The sequence below is a fragment of the Solea senegalensis genome, linkage group LG10 (assembly GCF_019176455.1).
Source record: "Solea senegalensis isolate Sse05_10M linkage group LG10, IFAPA_SoseM_1, whole genome shotgun sequence".
Classification (NCBI taxonomy): Eukaryota; Metazoa; Chordata; class Actinopteri; order Pleuronectiformes; family Soleidae; genus Solea; species Solea senegalensis.
Window position 1 is genome coordinate 17,248,662 of NC_058030.1, and position 19,941 is coordinate 17,268,602.

General features: G+C 40.2%; 2 protein-coding genes across 2 annotated transcripts in view; one reads left to right on the forward strand and one right to left on the reverse strand.

Annotated features, from left to right (window-relative positions):
- The first annotated feature begins 450 nt into the window (after positions 1-450).
- Positions 451-13,340, forward strand: ttc38 (tetratricopeptide repeat domain 38). The gene is made up of 14 exons (XM_044036318.1): positions 451-554; positions 2,016-2,093; positions 2,178-2,259; positions 3,128-3,299; positions 4,606-4,779; positions 6,759-6,834; positions 7,205-7,324; positions 7,494-7,553; positions 7,786-7,824; positions 8,344-8,425; positions 9,069-9,234; positions 11,248-11,407; positions 12,504-12,577; positions 12,922-13,340. The coding sequence occupies exons 1-14, from the start codon at positions 525-527 to the stop codon at positions 13,007-13,009; spliced, it is 1,401 nt and encodes a 466-aa protein (XP_043892253.1). The 5' UTR covers positions 451-524; the 3' UTR covers positions 13,010-13,340.
- tspan33b (tetraspanin 33b) overlaps positions 13,079-19,941 on the reverse strand; it is a 10,309-nt gene continuing 3,446 nt past the window's right edge. Inside the window, exons 2-5 of the mRNA XM_044036081.1 lie at positions 18,868-18,963; positions 18,324-18,452; positions 16,646-16,807; positions 13,079-13,596 (exon numbers count right to left, since the gene is read on the reverse strand). Coding sequence (XP_043892016.1) covers positions 13,528-13,596; positions 16,646-16,807; positions 18,324-18,452; positions 18,868-18,963 — 456 coding nt within the window. The 3' untranslated portion in view covers positions 13,079-13,527. The remainder of the gene's footprint in view (positions 13,597-16,645; positions 16,808-18,323; positions 18,453-18,867; positions 18,964-19,941) is intronic.

Sequence of the window (19,941 nt, forward strand, 5' to 3'; positions counted from 1 at the left end):
TTAATCCTCGGGTAAAATGTAATTACTGCCAAAGTTTTCCCAAATTTCCAAGAATGTCGCACATACTATTTTTATCTGTACTAATCCTAACCTTTCTCTTTTAACCATCAAAAAGAAAGGAAAAAAACAGCTTGTGCATTTTAGACAATTTACAAATCCTAATCTTCCCAGGACGTTAAAATGGCTGGAGCCGCCCCTGTCCCCGTCAAGTACTTTCTGATTAATGGGAGCACGGTTAACAAAATAAACCGCGGAAATAAAGTCTGCATACATCCCTTTTCTATTTTTGCCCTCCCGCCGCACATTCCAAACACTCTCACTGCGTTTTAAAAGACACAAAGGACAATAAAATAACGTGTTTAATGTAAAATACATGTCGTCAATGTACGGAATACAATCATACATTTTGTCCATGCACTTACTTTGAAATTCATCAACCACCGTGAGGTTCCGGTAAACACTTGTCCCAAATGTCCGACCAGTTTTATGTTTATTATTCCTAGTCGTCTCCTTCTGCATCAACCATGGACGCAGCCAGTTTCAGGGACTGTCAGGTGAGACCTTTGCGTTCATGAATTTCTGACGTCAATTGTCGGAAAGTATAAATGTTCAAGATATATTTGCATGAGCAAGGAAATAAGTTTGTTTGGCGCTAGGTCTGTGATTAGCTTTTTCTGCAAAAAGGAGAGTAAGGGAAATGAATATGGCGATGTGGGATTAAAATAATGTGTTAACCTCCGTGTCATATTGGCACTTTCTATTATTGCGGTTTGCTGTTAAAGTACTTATTCGTTAATGCCAATTTTTCTTACATTTGTCCTTTTTGTGATTCGTCCAGAGCTTCCCAAACTTAAGAGGTTTGAAATCCTTCGACAATCAACAGAATGTGTGAGACCCACACCCAGATCATGCAGCACAGCACTTACATAAACAGCTAACATTGAAATTATAATACTCTGTTCCTGCCAGTGAATAGTCATATAAAAGTAAACATGATCTCAATATTGACAATAACTGTGTTTACCGTTTGGCCAGAATCAGGTCATTATACATAACTGCCATGGCATTATTTTTTATCACATATGTTTTAACAACTTGTCATGTCATTTAACTTTTCCCGGGACAAAGAAATGCACAATTTAATTTAGTAAATGGAAGAATTTTGAGAAGCAGTCCTTAGACCCTCACATCGAGTGAGGAAAAACTCCACATAGACCCTTGTGCAGGGGAAAAATGGGAGAAACCTTAGGAAGAGCCACAGAGGAGGGATACCTCTCCGAGGACGGACAGACATGCAGTAGGTGTCAGAAACTTCTGTACAGAAACAAATTCAGCAGATTTACAAAGAGAGGAGACCTAGAAATGTGGAAAATTACATAAATGCAAAAGAGACTGGTATTACTATTCATATCAATATTAGTATTAATGCAAGTTTTGCCAGATTCTGGTCATATCTGCATAATTTGAAAATGAAACCAATAAAAGGATTTAGAGGATTGCTGGATATGAAGTAATCGTACTAGTTGATCGAAGAAGTGAGGGGCTTCTGGGTCAAAGATGAAGGAGTTAGACTTCTTCAAGCCTGCTGCCAAGCACATCACTCTTTCTGTGAACCGGCCTGGGACCTGGACACTGGACACTGGTGCCCACTGAACATGGCTGCCAGCAGTCAGCATCTAATCTTATCTTCTATCTTAACGATAATAAAACCTACACCTGCACTAGTTAATATAATACCTATGCCTTTGTTCAGAATGAGTCGCAGCTCCTTATCAATTTTATTAGGTGAGCCTTTTGTTTAGTGGCTGAATGTTTGTGTTCCCTTCTGTAGCCATGTTATCAGTGAGTCAGTGTCCGGTGCAGGCTGGTTTATGGAAATGGCTTACCTTAACTTACCTTACTCTGCCCACTGGATTTTAACAAGCATGCTGTGCTGTAGGTGTGCAGCATTATGTCAGCTACATAAAGGAACACATATGCATACAGTGTTTATATCTGCACCGTGTTTGTGACAGGCATGGAGGGCAGAGGGTCTTCCACTGTCCACCAGCAGTAATGAGGCTTGCAAGCTCTATGACGCCATACTCACACAGGTAACTGCAAACTCTTGAACCCACGCTTGTCATTTTGCATAATGTCTCCCCAAATAAAATGACTGAGTTGTTTTTTGCCCTCAGTATGTGAAGTGGAGGAATGATGAAACCTTGGGAGGAATTGATGGATGCATTTCTGCTATCCAGGCAGCGGATCCTAACTTTGGTAAGTGCCAGTTAGGTGGTCAAACATCAGACCTGTATTTCATTTATATTTGATTGAACCAGGGGAGTAGAATGTTTGTATCTGGAGTTTCGCGTGGCAGTCGTAAAGACGTATGCCTGGAGGTCATTAAATGTATAACAGGGTGGAACATAATGAGTCATCTTAAGCACATCAATTGATGGCAGAACAGCCGATGAGACACACACGCTGCTCGACTCCATCGTTAATGGATGGTCGTCGTATATCAAGCCTTGATAAACAACAGGCTGCAGACATTTGATGGGATATGATAAGGAAAGTGTTATTACTAACATTACTAATAACTACAGCCCTTTTAGTTGAACCAGTACCAGGATCCTTCAAACTATAGCATTACTGTTGTCATACAAGTCCATACATTTCCCTAATATGGGACAAATGAACAATTGTCTTATCTTACACCTGAGTTTTCTCCACTAAGACACGTCAAGACATTTACCATTAAATAGAAAAGCCAAGATCTTGCTCAACAAGTCTCTTATTGCATAATACTGCAACATACGCTGACTTTGGACACTACTTTTGCTACTGTATGACATTCTGTGCTGTCATTTATTTACCCAGAGGGGTCATCTGTTGACCGACAACAGATCAGGAAGCAAGAGGTTGATCCTTATCTGCTTCATACTCAACAACTGTATGAATGGCTCTCAGCTTGAGCACCATTCAAGCATTTTAAATTCAAGTTTGTTCATGCAAATGTATCAAAACGGAGGGAGCTTGTGTCAGCTTCAGTTCGAAAGGAAAAAAGGAAAAGGGCCGTTATAAGGGGAAGTTCTGTTTCATAAGTCACAATGAGAACTTTGGTTTGTTTCATTTCCCCCTGTAGTTATGGGCCACATGATGAGTACAGGACTTGAGCTGGTGGCAATGGGAAGCTCCACTCGGCTGAATGAGCGTCTTGCCAGTGCAGTGAGGCGAACAGTGCAGCTGGCCAACAGCCAGGACATCTCTCCCAGAGAGAGGCTCCATGTCAAGGCGATGGAGCTTTTCTCACATGGGTAAGGTCCAGAGCTGCATGGCCACAGGGAATGCACTTACAACTAATGGATCAATGGGCATCTTGTGATATTTGTGCAAAATGTCATGCTAGCATGAGTTTCACTAACATTTTCTCCTGATGTGAGATGAGACGTGCTTCCTCTATATGAAAGTAGGTTTAAAAGGAAGTATTTGAAGGTTAATACTTAAATTAATGCCGTACAGTAAATCCTAAAATAAAAAGCAATAGGTGTGCAAATGAAGTGAATAAAATAGAATGATAATGACTGATAGTGAAATGAAAACTTCAGTTCATTGTTTTTGCTTTTGGAACGTAGACCTTGAAAGAAAATGTATTTCCATTTAGAAAGGCACACGCGACTCTTTATGTGTGTGTGTGTGTGTGTGTGTGTTTATAAGACCCCACAATTCCCCCTGCATATCAAGGTGTAACCAAGCTCTCAAGTGTAAGGAACTCCTGAATATCTGTGATAAAATTGTGGCCAGACATAGATCTGAGCAAGGGTATGGAAGCATTTCAAAGCTTTTAGCATTCCCCAGGTGTGCAGTGGTTTCAGTAACTGTAAAATGGGTCCAAGGAAGAAAAACCCTCTGGTCCCTTTCACAGAATTTCAGAAAATCTTGGCAGAGATTGGAGAATCATCTCGGTATCACTCAGTGAATCAGGCTTTTATGAGAGAGAGCAAGAGCAACAAGCCAGAGGGCAATTACAACAATAGCCACATATACTGTATAAATAACCATGAATTTTTCAGGCAGCATTTAATGCGTCCTCTGGTCCTGTTCATACCTGATATTACTCAGGGTTCGCGTGATCTAATGTTAAGTAAACAGCATAAACAGTTTGTCAGTTCACACCAGGATTAACACCTGTGGTTTTGATAGATATATAAAGAAGAGTAATTAATAAGCCTCAGCAGGGATCAGACAAGTTTTGTTTTATAAGTTGCCTGGGAAAGATGAATGTTTCTCTTTTTTATTATTATTATAATGAGAATAACAAAAGACTTTGAAAAAGAGTTGTTGTTCATTCATCATCAGTGTCTTCCATTGTGACATTTTGGGGGGCATTATGCTTCGGATTCACAGCATCCATCTGTATGGTGACTCACAGTCTAGCAAGTAATATTTGTTGTGTTCTGTGTTCTGTGTGGATGCTGGGTATAAGGAGATACTGAGCAGATCATTTATTCGTCAAGGGTTTCCAATTCTCGCTTTATGAATCTCATTGTGGATTCATTCTCTCGTCCTTAGCATCTTCATGGAAGATTGTGCATCTGTAACACTGACTCGTGTTTCATTTAGGAACTTTTTCAAGGCCTGTGATGCATGGGAAGACATTCTGGTCGATCACCCCACTGATTTACTGGCTCTCAAGTTTGCCCATGACTCCTACTTCTACTTGGGAGCCCAAGTCCAGATGAGGGACTCTGTGGCCAGAGTGCTGCCTCACTGGAAGCCACAAATACCTTTGTCCAGGTATGCAAACCAGCATATGCTATAGAGCTGAAACAATTCATCAATTATTAATCGATTACTAAATTAATCGACAACTATTTTGATAATCGATTAATCGGTTTGAAGCTTTTTTCATGATTTAAACAAGATTTCTGATTGTTTCAGCTTCTTTAATGTGAGTATTTTCTTCATTTCTTTGCTCTGGATAACAAAGAAATCATTAAAAGTTAATAATTTTGGTGTGTGGACAAAATAAGACATTTGAGAACAGCATCATTTTAAGGTTTGACGCACACCGCTCAATATATTTTAAGGTATTCTCATATCTTATAGACCAAATGATTATTCGAGAAAATAATCTTGTCTTCTCCGTATATTGCCGAATGTATATAATGGGAGTGGAATGACGACTGTAAAACACTCGTGTGTCAGGCGTCGATACACACAATTTATAGTATATTGACTTTGTGTGTGTCATGATGAACGAATAATATTACAGATTATCACTGGGCTATATAGAACTTGTTGGGATTTTAATTGAGTTTCTAAACAAGTGCCGTTGGACTTAATGGGCCTTAATAAATAAAATAATTCATAGCCGCTCGTAAACTGCACATGTAATGAGCTCTCACATCTCTAAACACCGGCTATACGCTACCTGCTCTGCACCAACCGTCACATAACCACAGATCACTGTTAGCCGGCGCTGCGGAGGAAAGCTCCAGAGAGAAAATAAAAAACTACAGAGAGATGGTGTTTTGTTACTTAAAGGTCCCGTGTGTAACATTACGAGGGTTTATTGATAGCAATACTGTATACTCCCCCTAACTATGTATGTAAGTGAATAATCCTTCCATAGCCTCAGAATAAGCCTTGCTTATGTGCCGTTCTTGCTTTAGAGAGGCCGCCGTCATGTTTCACATCTTAAAGCAGAGGTCTACAACACCACGCGTAGATGAATGACTTCTCTGACACGATTGGAATGTCACCAGTTGTTCTACGCCGACTGAACCTTTAATTCTACAAATGTATCTCCTCAAAAAGGGTGATTTATTACCCTTACCCTATATTATGACATGGAAAATATGAAGTCCATTAAAGAATGATCAAAGTCTAACAAGGACATGGGCACACCAGTGGCGTACTGTATATATTAATATACCTTTTAGTCCAGAGCTGAGGGTCGTGGGCTGGTAGAGGTGAGAAGAAAGGACAGTAAATGAGGCGTACTGCTCTGGAAAGCCTCAGTCTCCACCCTGCAGTCATGCATGTGTCCTTTCTGGTTGAGGAATCCTTAAAGGGAATAAATGATTGTTTTCCCGCAAAGCCTTCCTTCTTCCGCTATTTCCAGACAGACGAAAACAAAATACGTTTAATATTTTAACACTCGATGGTAACAAGCGATGTCTGTGTGGAGACAAATCTGCAGTTTGCCGTCCAAAGGGAAAATAAAATCCAATACTCCCACACAGCAATAACGAGTTTGCAGTTATCAGCATGAAGAGAGTTGGTGGTAACACACTGCTGTTATCAGCTGTGTTAAAATGATTTAGATGTATTTATTTTTTTCCCCCTCACTGTCACTGATATATTTCATTTAATATGCATTTCTTATTTGTTATAAATTTGTTGGAATTTCCCCAGGGATTAAGTTGAGCTGTATCAGATGAGTTTGCTTCTCCCTCAGTAGAGGTCACCACAGCGGATCGATATGCATTTTAAAAAAAGCATCGAGGCTAAGAAACAATTGATGCTTTATTTCAAAAAGTTATAAAAACTGCTTACATCTGGTTTACCAGAGCATTGTTTTTCCAATTGTCACTTTCCATTGTGACATAGACCTTGTCGTACGCTAATTTAATAGACATTGTTATTGCATTCTACAACACCTACATTACATTCTGTAAAAAGAACTAAATTGGTGAGTGAATAAAACATTTTGTCATTCCTGTGTTTTTAATGATGTTCTTATGTGTTTGTGTTTGTGTTTGTGCCGGCAGTTATCTGAAAGGATTATATTCCTTTGGTCTTCTGGAGACTCGTTTCTATGACCAGGCTGAAAGAGTTGCCATGGAGGTGAGATTTTCTCTGTTTCTTTAGTGTATATATATATATATATATATATATATATATATATTATTTTTTTTTTCTTTAACACTGTGTTGCTTTTATTGTTGTGGCCGGGTGGTGCAGGAAGTCTGTGCCTGTGCTGATTGCATGAGTGCAGCCCCTCCCCCCTCCCCATAATAAACAGCTCATCCAAACGTCAGCAGCCCAGATGTTCTCACCTGTATGTGTAATGCTTACAAAGCAGCTGCGACATAGGAGTCAGTAAAATGATGGAGGATATATCAGGAATAAAAACAAAAGGAATCCCATTGTTTCTGAAATGTAATCTTACAATTGCATCCTAATCCTAATCCATGCGGCTGCTTCTCTTGTGCAGGGCCTCAGCCTGGTTCCAGATGACGCTTGGTCGGTCCACTCTTTAGCTCATGTTTACGAGATGAAGGCTGAGATTGACAAGGGCTTGAAGTTTATGGAGAGTAAAGAGAAGGACTGGCAGGTACAACTCCATGGAATTGTTTTGTTTTTTTCTCCCCCTCCTAATGAATCACATTTTTATAACCTTGTTGAATTCGGTTACCTTGTTCCTCTCCACAAAAATCAGCAGATTTAAATTACAGATTTTCACAGCTCCAGGTAAAAATGAAATATATATTGTTTAATTTCAGGTATCTGATGTCCTGGCGAGTCATAACTATTGGCACTGGGCTCTATACTTCATCGAGAAGGTAAAGATTATAATGAGATTTCTCAGTCAACCGAATAGTTGGCAGTGGGAGTGCTTATGGAACTTGTATTTATGATACCCTTTCCCCTGGGTAATTTCAAGTCGAGAGTTGATTATATCGGGAGATTAATTTGTGTCAACACAATCTATAACCCCGGCTTATCTCTCAAGTCTGAAGTTATTTAAACTTGTCTTTCTTGCCCCCTCTTCCTCCACCTCCTCCTCCTCCACAGGGGCAGTACGAAGCCGCTCTGCAAATATACGACTCTCAGGTCGGTTTGTGTCGAGACTTTGCATCAACACTTTAACGGTATATCCGTCCGAGTACCCTGTGAGTTCTTTCAAGAGTGATGGATGTCCCAATGCACAGGGGACAAAAGGCTAAGAGCAATGTGTTGTTCTTCTTGTGAGTCAAGAACGCAAGTGTGAATTAATGGAAGTTAAAAACCCCACCGTCCTTTTCAGTGTCAACTGCCAAAGCGGTTTCTATTCACTCTCAAAATGAGTGGGACAGTCTGAAAGTAAAGCCCTTTGACATCTTTCACCTATACAAGACCATTTCATAATGTTACACAGGCTTGCCTCAAGTTTTAAACGCAGCGGAAAAAAATTCTTACATAATTTTAGCCGATAGCCATGAATGTTTAACCAGCTCATACCAGGGGGACTCCAGTAAAACATGAACATGTCTTCTTTATGATTTTTCTCCTCCAAAGATGTCAGTGTGTGGAGGCTGTGATGTTATGTTACATCTTTGCGGGTTAAATGTGAATGACGTCCTGTTCTTCTAGATATTCAGACGCTGTAAAGCCTCGGGATCCATGTTGGACACTGTCGATGCCAGTTCAATGCTCTGCAGACTGGAAATGGAGGGTAAGATACATGCTAATGTGGGATTTCACTGAACATCCTGTGAAGGAAAAGCGCATCGAGCAGGGAGTTCAGCAGTAGAGCTTATTGGCCTGATGAAAACACCGCTATGTATTTAAAAGTGTAACTTTTAAATGTAAACAAAAGTCTGTTACATAGTGAAATCAGCTCCACACACCTCTCGCTTTCTCGCTGTTAAAATCGATCTTACACGGGAAGTGATTTGCAATGCAACAGCAACATTGCTCGAATGCCCGCAAATAGGTTGGAGTATGACCGGAAACACGAAGAAATGTACCATGAAAAAGCGTCAGAAGTGAAATCTGAGGCCTAAAGGAGCCACTTTCTACAGTAGTTTGGTTGGATAAATCGCTGCTGTATACACACCCTCCAGTCAGGAATTATAGTATTGCCAGTTTTCAGATGCAGGACGCAGCATATAAAAGTACACCAGGACCAAAACAGAGGCAGAATAATATCATCGATCACCGAACATTATGCACGGCACCTTTAAGATAAAGTAAAAAAGTGTAGTCGTAACTAAAACCGCTAAGGAAAAATTTGTTTTTACTTTTTTTTTCTATGTAAAACAGAGACTGAATATAGCTTTTAATCAGTCGTCGCCTCTGTATCTGTGTGTGATTAGGTGTGTGCGTGAGGGATCGCTGGAGAGAGATGTTCCAGGTAACGCAGCCTCACAGCGAGGACCACGTGACCATATTTAATGACCTCCACTTCCTCATGACGTCGCTCGGAGCTAAAGAGAGCGGGACTTCTCAGCGTCTGCTGGAGGGCCTCCAGGAATTGGCCAAGTAAGTTCCGCACCATTTCTTTCCTTTCACCTCAACACTCACAGCCAGCGTTACATAAGTCACCCAGGTCTTACGTAAAGCGGAGACGGAAACAAGGCTGAGCGCGGGACGGTTGAGGTAGAGGGAGAATACGGAGCTGCAGTCCATCTCTGAGACCAGGGTCTTCTCTCTGCAGCAGATGTTACACCAGCAGCTGCTGCCTCTGTGGAGTTCTGTGGTCATAATGTGTTCTGGCATGCCAACCACTCACAGCCCGTGCTCTCAATTTTGTCTGGCAGAAGAACCCACAGAAAGCTGCCATTTAAGACCCGTGCTTTAAATTCTCATGCTTTTTTACCGTGACATAATGTAACCCAAATAACAAGAAGTTACACAGGAAACTATGTAGGAAACGCACAGCTCTACTTTGAATTATCGGGCAGGCTGCAGACTTGTTAAAGCTTTGCATTTGTTTAATTTCCATCGCTCACATACACTGTGTCGGTTCGTTAATCCATGAAATTCTGACAGTGTTTTGGCATATCTGGCTCTGCTCGGATATTCATGCCTCTCACACCTTGGAAAAATAATAAGTAATACCTTTGTCAGTCTGTGCAAATAAACCAACCCAGAGCTCTTCTGTAGACCTCATTGATTTTTCATATTTTAACATGCAAATATTGCTTTAATGAATGGGAAATAGGGCTGAATAATAATCATTTAAAATGATGAACGATTGTTCATTTATTTTATGCCTATTCAAAAAAAATGAAATAATTACATATGCTATTTTCTCATCCTTACATGAGAGCGTAGGGTGATATTCTGACGGCATCTCATTTGGTAGCGCTGCATGTTTTGAATCCGTTTCACAGCCGAAGCTCCACTTTAAATTATTATTGTAAATCAAATCACAAGCGTCTGTCAGATGCAGATATTTTCCCCAGATTGTGCAGACCTACACGAAATGACAGCATGTCAATATTTGGCCCCTGAAGCGACGCTAATAGCCAAGTCTGCGTTGTATCACCTTCATCGCTCATTGTCTCTAAAGCAGCTGCGACACTTCCATTTATATAAATCCCCCCCTTAAATTATTTTCAAAAAGAAGGAAACAAATAAATTGTGTCCAGGCAGAATTATGTAGTGACTTTGTTGTTAATTAAAATGTTAATTAAAACATATACATATACATTTTGTTTTGACTTTTTTAGATTAGGTATTTAAATGTGAATGAGCACAGTTACAGTTTCCTCCGATCGTCTTAAAGTGCTGCTAAATAATTGATTTGGCCGTGTTTTACGTGTTTTACGTGTTTTTAAATGACATATCTGGAACGGAAAGCATCTTTTATTCCCGCATAAGAAAGGCTGTGTGAACAGCCACGTGTTGCCATTGCAAATGTTAAAAAACTCTTGCTTCAAGCTGGCATTGAACTGCTAGAAGTCATTAAAAAAAAAAAACACGTGAAGCAGGAGGTCACAGCAGGAAACAAGCAGAAAGTAAGGAAAAAGCGAGCGATTGCTTGTTGTGATGATGTGAGGGTCTCAGCTCAGGTGAAGTCACTCTACAATGCTGTTTTTAGTTTGTTTTCCTCTCTCTTGCCCTCTCTGGCCCCGGCTTCACTCTCTCACTTACCCCCACATGTCAAAACATGTCGGCAGACTTCACAGTTTCTTTTCTCAGATGGTAAATATCACATTCACTATCCTCAGCCACAGTTGTCAGACCGCAGCAGTACGTCAGGCACATCACACGTTTGTATGAATAATGTGTTGTGTTTTTTTATTATTATTATTATTTGCTTCTATACCAATTCATAGTCTCATCCTTTTTTGTCTTCTGTATCTAGATGAAACTGTTTGGTGAGGTCTAATGTAGCGTATAAGGAAGTATGCAATTATTTTTATTTGTGGTCCAAGATTTATTGCTTCACAAATACAGTATATGTACTGTTGTAATAATAATAATAACTAAAAAAAAACAATTGTTCTCAGAAATGTTCTTCCTTTAAACAATCGCCTTTCTCTCCAGGGGGCCGGGAGACAATCAGCAACATCAGCTGGCCGGGACTGTAGGCGTACCCATGTGTCAGGCTTTCGTTGAATACGACAAAGGCAACTACGGTGGAGCCGTGGATCTCCTGTACCCTTTACGCTACCACATGGTCGGCATCGGCGGCAGTGATGCTCAGGTAAGTTCCACACAAGGAGAGTTGGTCAACTCAAAGCAAATAAGAAGAATGAAACAAAATAGGGCTGGACGATTAATCGCTTTGAATCAGTTCATTTGGAAGATTTGCTTGGGCTTCTGTAGTTCATAATGGTGCAGGACTGTAAGTCCATCTCCCGCAGCATTTACTACTGAGGCTGCAACTAACAACTAATGCAGGACGTCAGACAGCAGGGGGCGTAGTTGTCCCCTGCTGTCTGACAAACCTGTATAAAACAGGAAGACAATCATGTGACCCTTCTGAGCGGTGGCATCATGTCAAGGTCATCAAAAACCTTATTTTCATCTGCCTGACTCAACGAAACTGAAGTTCAACAAAATCATTTTTGTAATTGATTCATTGGTGGATTATTTTCTCAATGAATCGATTAGTAGTTTGGTCCATAGAGTGTCAGACAGTGATGTTCTTAAGTGTCTTGTTTTGTCACCAAACCGAAGTACTTCAAAATAATACATTTCTTTGTTATATGTAACAAAGAAAACAGAAAGTATTCTCAATATAAAAGAGTTTGTTTTTTTTAATTATTGAAAAAAAAAATACACTTAAATAGTTGCCGATTAATAATCAATGAATCGATTCATTGTTACAGCCCTTGTGAAGAATGAAGAAAATGATGTGAAGCAAGTGTGGTGTTTGGAGATTTTTTGGGGGATTTTTTTTTTGGGGGGACCAAAACAAGCACAACTGTAGTTCTGTTATGCACCTTTTAAATGCCTTGAGGCTTTATTTTTGCCTGGATATCATTGATCTTATTGTTTTGTGTTTTCTTGAGGAAAACAGAAATCCCTGTCGGGGGGTGAAAATAGGCCAGAGGTGAAGAACACTCTACATGAGAGCTTAAGCCTTTCAGTCTAAGAACATGCTAGAGAATGTGGAGCAAAGTGTATGAATAATGAATCCCTGTGATGGATGCTGATGGATTTTGCGTTCTTTCTGTTCATGAAACTGTTCCCCGAGGTGCAACAGTTTAAAGAGTAGCAGTAGAAAGTGTAACACAAGATGGAAGACACTGCTGGAATGGTCTTTGCTTAATGAGCTTGTTCACTATTGTTTGCAGAGAGACGTCATCAGTCAAATGCTCATACATGCAGCCATGAAGTCAGAGAACAAGCGTCACCAGAAACTGGGAAGGTGAGCAGTTACTGCGGGTTTCAAACGTCTAGTTCAGATTTCCTTCATTTCATTTTCTCTTTGTTTCGTCGTCCGCGTTTTAACGGGAGATTCTACTCGGTGGATTAAGTCGAAAGAACTCAAAGAAGAACTGATGCAGCTCGACTGGGGGCTCCTGCCCACTCCTGTTACTTCAGCCGCCGTGTCCTTCCATATGCACACACAACACAGACGATATGCTTTCACTGTGTAACGAACAACCTCGGTCTGTGTCGCATGTAGTGCCTTCATTATTCATCAGGTTAGCTTCTCCACTTTCTCTGAATCTGTGTTCCTCTCCATACGCTGTGTTTGTGTTCTCCCAGGTGTCTTCTAGTGGAGCGTGATGCCGTGAGGCCAAACTCTCCTCTGACTGATCGCCTCATGCAGAAAGCCCTGGCTCTTCATGCCTAGAAGGAGTGCAAGTTGTGCAGAGCAGTGTCCGTGCAAAAGTAACATTTCAGTCTGTCGTGCTGATGTTCGGTTATTGGGGCACTTTGACGCCGGACTTTGGCTTTTCTATCCAAACAGTTTAAACTTTCAACACAGCACAGTTTTCAATGAAAAGCTTTTTAATCATTGCTATTACAAGCTAATCAATGTATATTACATTACAAAATCATTTTACTTTCTTTCTTTCTCACTTTTATCAAGAGCACATTTACACACTTTTCTGAGAGAAGGTCTTCATGTCAACAGCACTACAAAAACCAATATCAAACCCAATAAATGCACATTTCTTACATTTCATGTGAGAGAGCGTTTGAGTAACAGAATAAAGTGCACCACGCCTCAAGAATAACAATTGCACTCAAACATTTGCAGAGATGTAGAAGAAAAAAAAAAAAAAGAAGATATCCTTGCACATCCCCGAGGAGCTGAGTGGAGCACAGTTCTTTTCTTCCCTCCTCTTCCCCTGTGTCGGCCTGCTCTCACAACACCGAGGTAATCTCATCTTGGATCTGAGAGATCAGGATCTGGGACAGCACGATCCCTGCAATCTAGAGGACAGCAGCTGCCAATGTAAATTACAGGCCGGGCTCTGTGGGTAACTGGATCCCCTGTGCTGAGCATTTCAAGGTCCCTCAGAGGGTTGTAATGCTCATTTGGCACGGACGGGGGACGGGGGGGGATGTTTTAGAACACGATGAAACGGTTTGGATAGAGTCACTTAAAATGTTCATATTAAGATTTACAGGCTCATCATTCCTAATGGCGTGATTCCCCGCAGATTTGATTGTGAGACATTTTTACAGCAAAAAACACACACTTGCTGTCAGGGACGGCTTTTAACGTTGCGCTTAAATAATTGAGCGGTAAATGTGGCTTGTTATGCAGACAAAATTTCGCCGTAGTGTTCGTTGGGAATGCGCGAGGAGGACAAAAAGAAAACGCAACTCGCAGATTTACTGCACATCAGAGCAACTGTAATGCTAATACAATTGTTTTGACAGCACTCATTGGTTATTTACATGCTCGCGTCTCAGCCGAATCACCTGGGACCCAATCAAGGCAGATATGAGAGTGACATAGATCAAGTTAGCGATCCACATGCACTGTGAGAACACACTGTCACAGTACCTGAATCATTTTGATAGGTTAGTGGACTAATTATTTAGATAAAGCTCTTGATTGCCACTAATGATATTTCACGGCCAGTCTAACATGGTAACTCAAGTTATTAGCATTCATTCGCACTTTGGGATTTGCGGCGCCGCGTGCAGGCGGCGCCACGTGAAATGGGTCAGAAATTGTACAGAGTGTCTTCCTTTCTTGGACACGTAATCACACAATATCGCACTCAGGCTTCCGCTTCAGTTGCACATTAACCTGCACTTTCAAACTAGAGCCGTGTGTAATAAATGAATAATGTGTCGTTAAAATTTCAGTGGCCCATTGTGCCTAGTTATTGCCGTCTTCCCCATAACTCTCTATTTTGAATTAGTTATATCTCAGTGGCCTCACATTAACCCGACACCCTGCTGGTGTCTGTACGGAAAATAAGTTTTCATGGGATGTTTTTTTTTTAAGATCAAAAATCATGCTGTGAGAGGTGAGGTGAAGCTGTGAAGGGAAGTTGGCCAGAGGCTCATCAAATAATGTTTACATCTTTGTTATTTAACCCTGAGAACACGGAGCATTTCGGCTGCTTTTCTCCGTCACTATGTTAGAACATACAGTATATACAGAGGCTATAAGAATGTGCAATATAGAGTGTCTTATTTCCTTTTTTTCAGCACAACCGAGACAATCTGATGGAAAAGTACTCAAAATGTTTAAAATCAGATTGAATTTGTGAAATTTGGAAATATGTCACGGTTTAAAGTTCACTTGGCTCGTTTTTATGAACAAGAAGACAAGACAAATGTTCTATTTAGTGACTTCTGCACAATTATTGCTACTTTACATCACTACTGAAAATGCGATATCATAAGAAGACGAAAAAAACATGTTTTTTAAAGCCTGAATATGTGACCTATAAACACAGGACTTCCAAAAAAGGAGTTGTGTGTTATTCCCATGTGCACCTTTAGTGTTACATTAAGCTTTGTATTACTAGAATAGGGGTATTATTTTTGAAAATAACCTCAGTTTCCCCTGTGTCGAGAAATATCTTTAATTTTCTTTGTTACGTGCCCACCAGTGACACTTGGTCCGAGCCTTGAGACTGCAACGCTAATTCTGTACTTTTTAGACCCTCTCGTAGGGGGACGGGACCTCATTCCCAGAATGTAAACAGTGTCCGCCATCTTTGCTAACAGTTACGCTAACAGGACCAAGTGTCACTGGTGTGCACGTAACAAAGAAAAGAATGAAGATATTTCTCAACTCAGGGGAAACTGAGGTTGGGAAGCACAGTTTTTCAAAAGTAGTACCCCTATTCTAATATTCTAATAATACAAAGCTAAACGCAAATCGGTGAAGTATTCCTTTTAAGCAGGCAGAGTCTCAATGTTGATTGCAACATGCTCAGTGTGGTTTCACCAGGGGTCTCCAAACAGAGACCGGAGTCTTCCTGTTTTCCCAGTGAAGTTAATCAGTAAGAATGCATTAAATAGCCACCAGGGTGTGACGTTGCTGCTTGTCTATGGGAAAATGAGCCTACTTCACGCCTGATTTATAACGTCAGTTAGCATTTTCCTGAGGCGTTAATGGTCTCAATCACTACTTCTAGGTCTTCTTTAATACAACATGTCAGTTTTGTAAATTAAATAATCATTTAGAGGAAAATAGACGATTAGGCGCACCAAAGCGTAGTTGCAGGTGATGCCTCTGAACGTTTATTCATTAAACGCCAACGTTGCCAGCCACAATCGCAATTCTGGAGGCCTTGTTAGAGAGAAATTCAGATTATAATGTGGTGCCACTTATCTGCAACCCACTGCTCTGGAGCTGCATGCAGCCCTTCAGCCTCTCTGCAGTAGCACCTTTCATAAGGAAATAAATACATACAAGCTACTTTTATTTTATTAAATAATCACATTTTTCTCAAAGGGTAGAAGCCTGTCCATGTACTCTGGAGTAAGCCTGATATACAATAAATGACTAACTTAAAAAGTCTGATGATGTCGTCCAAATGAAGGTCATGCACAGATAGAGCAATATTGTAAAGCTCCACAAACCTAACAAACTTTTTGTTTAAAAGCTGGACTGCCACTCTGGACACTTAAGAGAACAGGAAGAAGTTTATAGAGTCCTGTCCAGTTTTGGATGCACATTCATATCCGAGCAGGTTTTCTCAAGCATGAACGACATGAAATCCAGATATTGCTTTAACCTTTTTAAGCTGTTAGGCTGACGCGATGATTTATTTATTTACCATAGATGAGGAAAAGTGGACCACATTTACCATAGATGAGGAAAAAACTCCAGTAGTCCTGCATAGTTATGTGTATGTAGTGTATCTACTGTGTATATGTACGTGAAATGAAATGTGCTGCTCTGTATGACCTTTCATGTTAAGGGTATTTAAACGTGCAGACCCATGGGAGCGTAATTCACAATGATCACGTGTATCTCACGTGTAAGACCGTTACCAGCTGCAGTTACCTGAGGCAAAGCCAGTCCTAGAGCGAGAGCCCCCACCATCAACAGATGAGACTCAACCCACGTCACAGCTCGATCCGAACAACCGACTGGGTATATCGACTTGTCTGCCTCCAGGTAGTTCTGGGTTTGAACCCCAAATCCACACATGGTGTTTATCACTGCCTGTGAGACGGATTGACAGTGGGCAAAGACAGAGAAAGGATGTGTGACTCGTATAGATTTTTACCTTGATTTCCACAAAAACACTTAAACACAGGCTGCTGTTTCGCAGACTTTACCTTGTGTTATTTTCCATTGACAAAGAAATTAACCATTGAGGTGGCAAGGGGAGCATTTTGTAGGCGCCTGCTAATTGCAGTGATTTGGAGTTAAAGAAAGGAAACGACAAGTGTGCGATGCAACAGCGTGCGTTTGATATGACAACTAGTTGCAGACTGTAAACAGGGTTGCAGCGCTGCATCAGCTCTAATAATGTTCAATTAATAGACTTTGCACCTGTGTAGAATGATGTTTAGTCTGTCACAGTGTGACAGATCTGCACGGACTCCTCACAGTCTAGAAGGATTAGTAAATGGTTGTGTGAAAGTCACAGTTTTGGGATAAGGGTGAAGGCATTTGTGTTCCGTGAGTGGTACTTGGTGTTTTTATGCACAAATGCACCATTTCACTGTTTATGTATGCATGTTTGTCTCAGCATGCAGGTATAGGAGGCTTTAGGTCAAAATATACCTCTCGTGAAAGAGGACTTGTATTGAACTGTAGGCTGCAAATCAAATATTATCAATGATCAATGTATTGTTAATGCTATATAGTTAATGACCACTCTAACTCTTTATTGACTAGCCTGGTTGTAGGGACCGCTAACTCAACTATGTCAAAAATAATAACTCTTCCATCCATAAACTGTAGAACGGACATGTTTATAATATTCTTCCCTGTTTAAATGAACAGTAGTCAGGATTGCGACGTGTTCTTCTGTACTTCTAACATCGTTTTCATGTTAGCCTGTTTCCCGGTTATTTCCTTTGTGTAGAGCAGTAAGTAGTGAGTCATGTTTCTTTCCTGTTGATGTCATTCTTTGTCAGCATGAGAGAGCAGCTGAAGTGTTGGTGCAGTGTGGTGAGAGGAGCAGTTCACAGGTTTCATAGTAATTGTTCAAAAAAATGACTTACACTTATTCAGCTGCATTGGCGTCATCTACTGTCACTGCCAGTTTTCATATTAGCCATATAGCAAGTGAGTGAGATGATATCCTCTGTGTCAACACTGTTAATCTCTAATTAGTTCATTGTTTTGCAGGCAACAATTAAACCTGGCAGAGTTCAACAAATATGAAATCAGAAAGGTTTGGGACCAGGAGAGTCCTTATGTTAAAACCATGCCATTTTTAAGTTTTGTCTGTAGGCGATGAATATGAAACATTTCCTTCAGGTGAAGCAGTTTGCATCACAAACAGACCTAGTTTCATCAACCGATGGATACATCTACAGATTTATTGCACGGAGCATCAGAAGCCTCTTTGCAGATCTAACAAATGCTGTTAATTGGAGTTGAGCCAAATGCAAGTCTTATTTGCAGCTTAAACTGATTAATCACTTGTTTCACATTAACATGATTTGATCGCAGCTGTTCAGGTTTTTATTTAAGAAAAAAAAATGGAAGAAAGAAAACAACAGACCTCTCCAGGAACAGGAGTGCAGCACGAATAAGGAACAGAGCAGCGCTCATGGCTGGGGTTTGTATGAGTGCAATTAAAGTACAGGTTCCAAGACCAGTCTGTGTAATTGTTCCACCCACAACACTTGAACTGCATGAAGGGTTGAGAAGAAGAGAGACATAGCAAGATATATTTAGACACACGGTCTTGACTTGGACTGTACATCCTGCCAGACTGGGCTTTTCACACGGGAAAACCCAGGCTCACAATTTTGCCAATGTATGCAGATGGAAGAGGAACATCACATGGAGAGACTCATAGATACAGGAACTATGTGTTTATGTGTAGCCTGTCATGTGGATAACACTCACCACGGCCAAAATAAACATCAGACAAACAACTCGGGTCACTGACTTTCTTTTTTTTTTTTTCTTTAAAGCTCACATATATTAAATAAACCCTGTGCTGCAATCACTTTTGAAGATGTGATGTGGAACACACACACGCACACACACACACACACACACAAGCACATTCATTCTAGGGTGAAATTGCCCCAGAGTACCTCTTTCTGGATGTAATCCATCAGGTTCTGCAGGTCCAGGTCATCTCTGTAGTGCACGATGGCTTTCTTCGCAAACTTTCCCAAAGCTTCCCGAGTCTAGGAGAGAGGCTGCAGTGTTACATTTGCTTTTTAAAAAAGTTGTAATCATGTAACTGGCATTTTTTTTACAGCATTTACACAAAAAATGAAAAATATGAGTCAGCTGTGGAACGGACAAGCCTGTAAAAACACCATCCAATCATATTGAACAGCCTGAACAAATTAATTGGATCGTGATGTGTCAATCAAACTGCTATTTGAAGTATAGAAAATTTGACAAAAAAGTCATAGTTCAGTATGTTGTCCAAATGTGACAAAAATGTCATAGTTAAGTATGTCGTCCAAAATGTGACCAAATATCATAGTTTAGTAGGTTGTCCAAAATGTGACAAGAATGTCATAGTTTAGTAGGTCGTCCAAAAAGTCACCAAAATGTCATAGTTTAGTATGTCGTCCAAAAAATTACAAAAATGTCATAGTTTAGTATGTGGTCCAAAATGTGACAAAAATGTCATAGTTTAGTATGTGGTCCAAAATGTGACAAAAATGTCATAGTTTAGTATGTGGTCCAAAATGTGACAAAAATGTCATAGTTAGGTATGTGTTGCAAAAAGACACCAAAATGTCATAGTTTAGTATGTCGTCCAAAAAGTCACCAAAATGTCATTGTTCAGTATGTCGTCCAAAAAATTACAAAAATGTCATAGTTTAGTATGTGGTCCAAAATCGACAAAAATGTCATAGTTTAGTATATGTAAGTCCAAAGCACATTGACAAAAATGTCATAGTTTAGTATGTTGTCCAAAATGTGACAAAATATCATACTTTCGAATGTCTTCCAAAATGTGAAGAAAAAAGTCATACTTTAGTATGTCGTCCAAAATGTGACAAAATGTCATAGTTTAGTATGTTGTCCAAAATTTGACAAAAATGTCATAGTTTAGTATGTCGTCCAAAATTTGTCAAAAATGTCATAGTTTAGTATGTCGTCCAAAATTTGACAAAAATTTCATAGTTTAGTATGTCGTCCAAAAA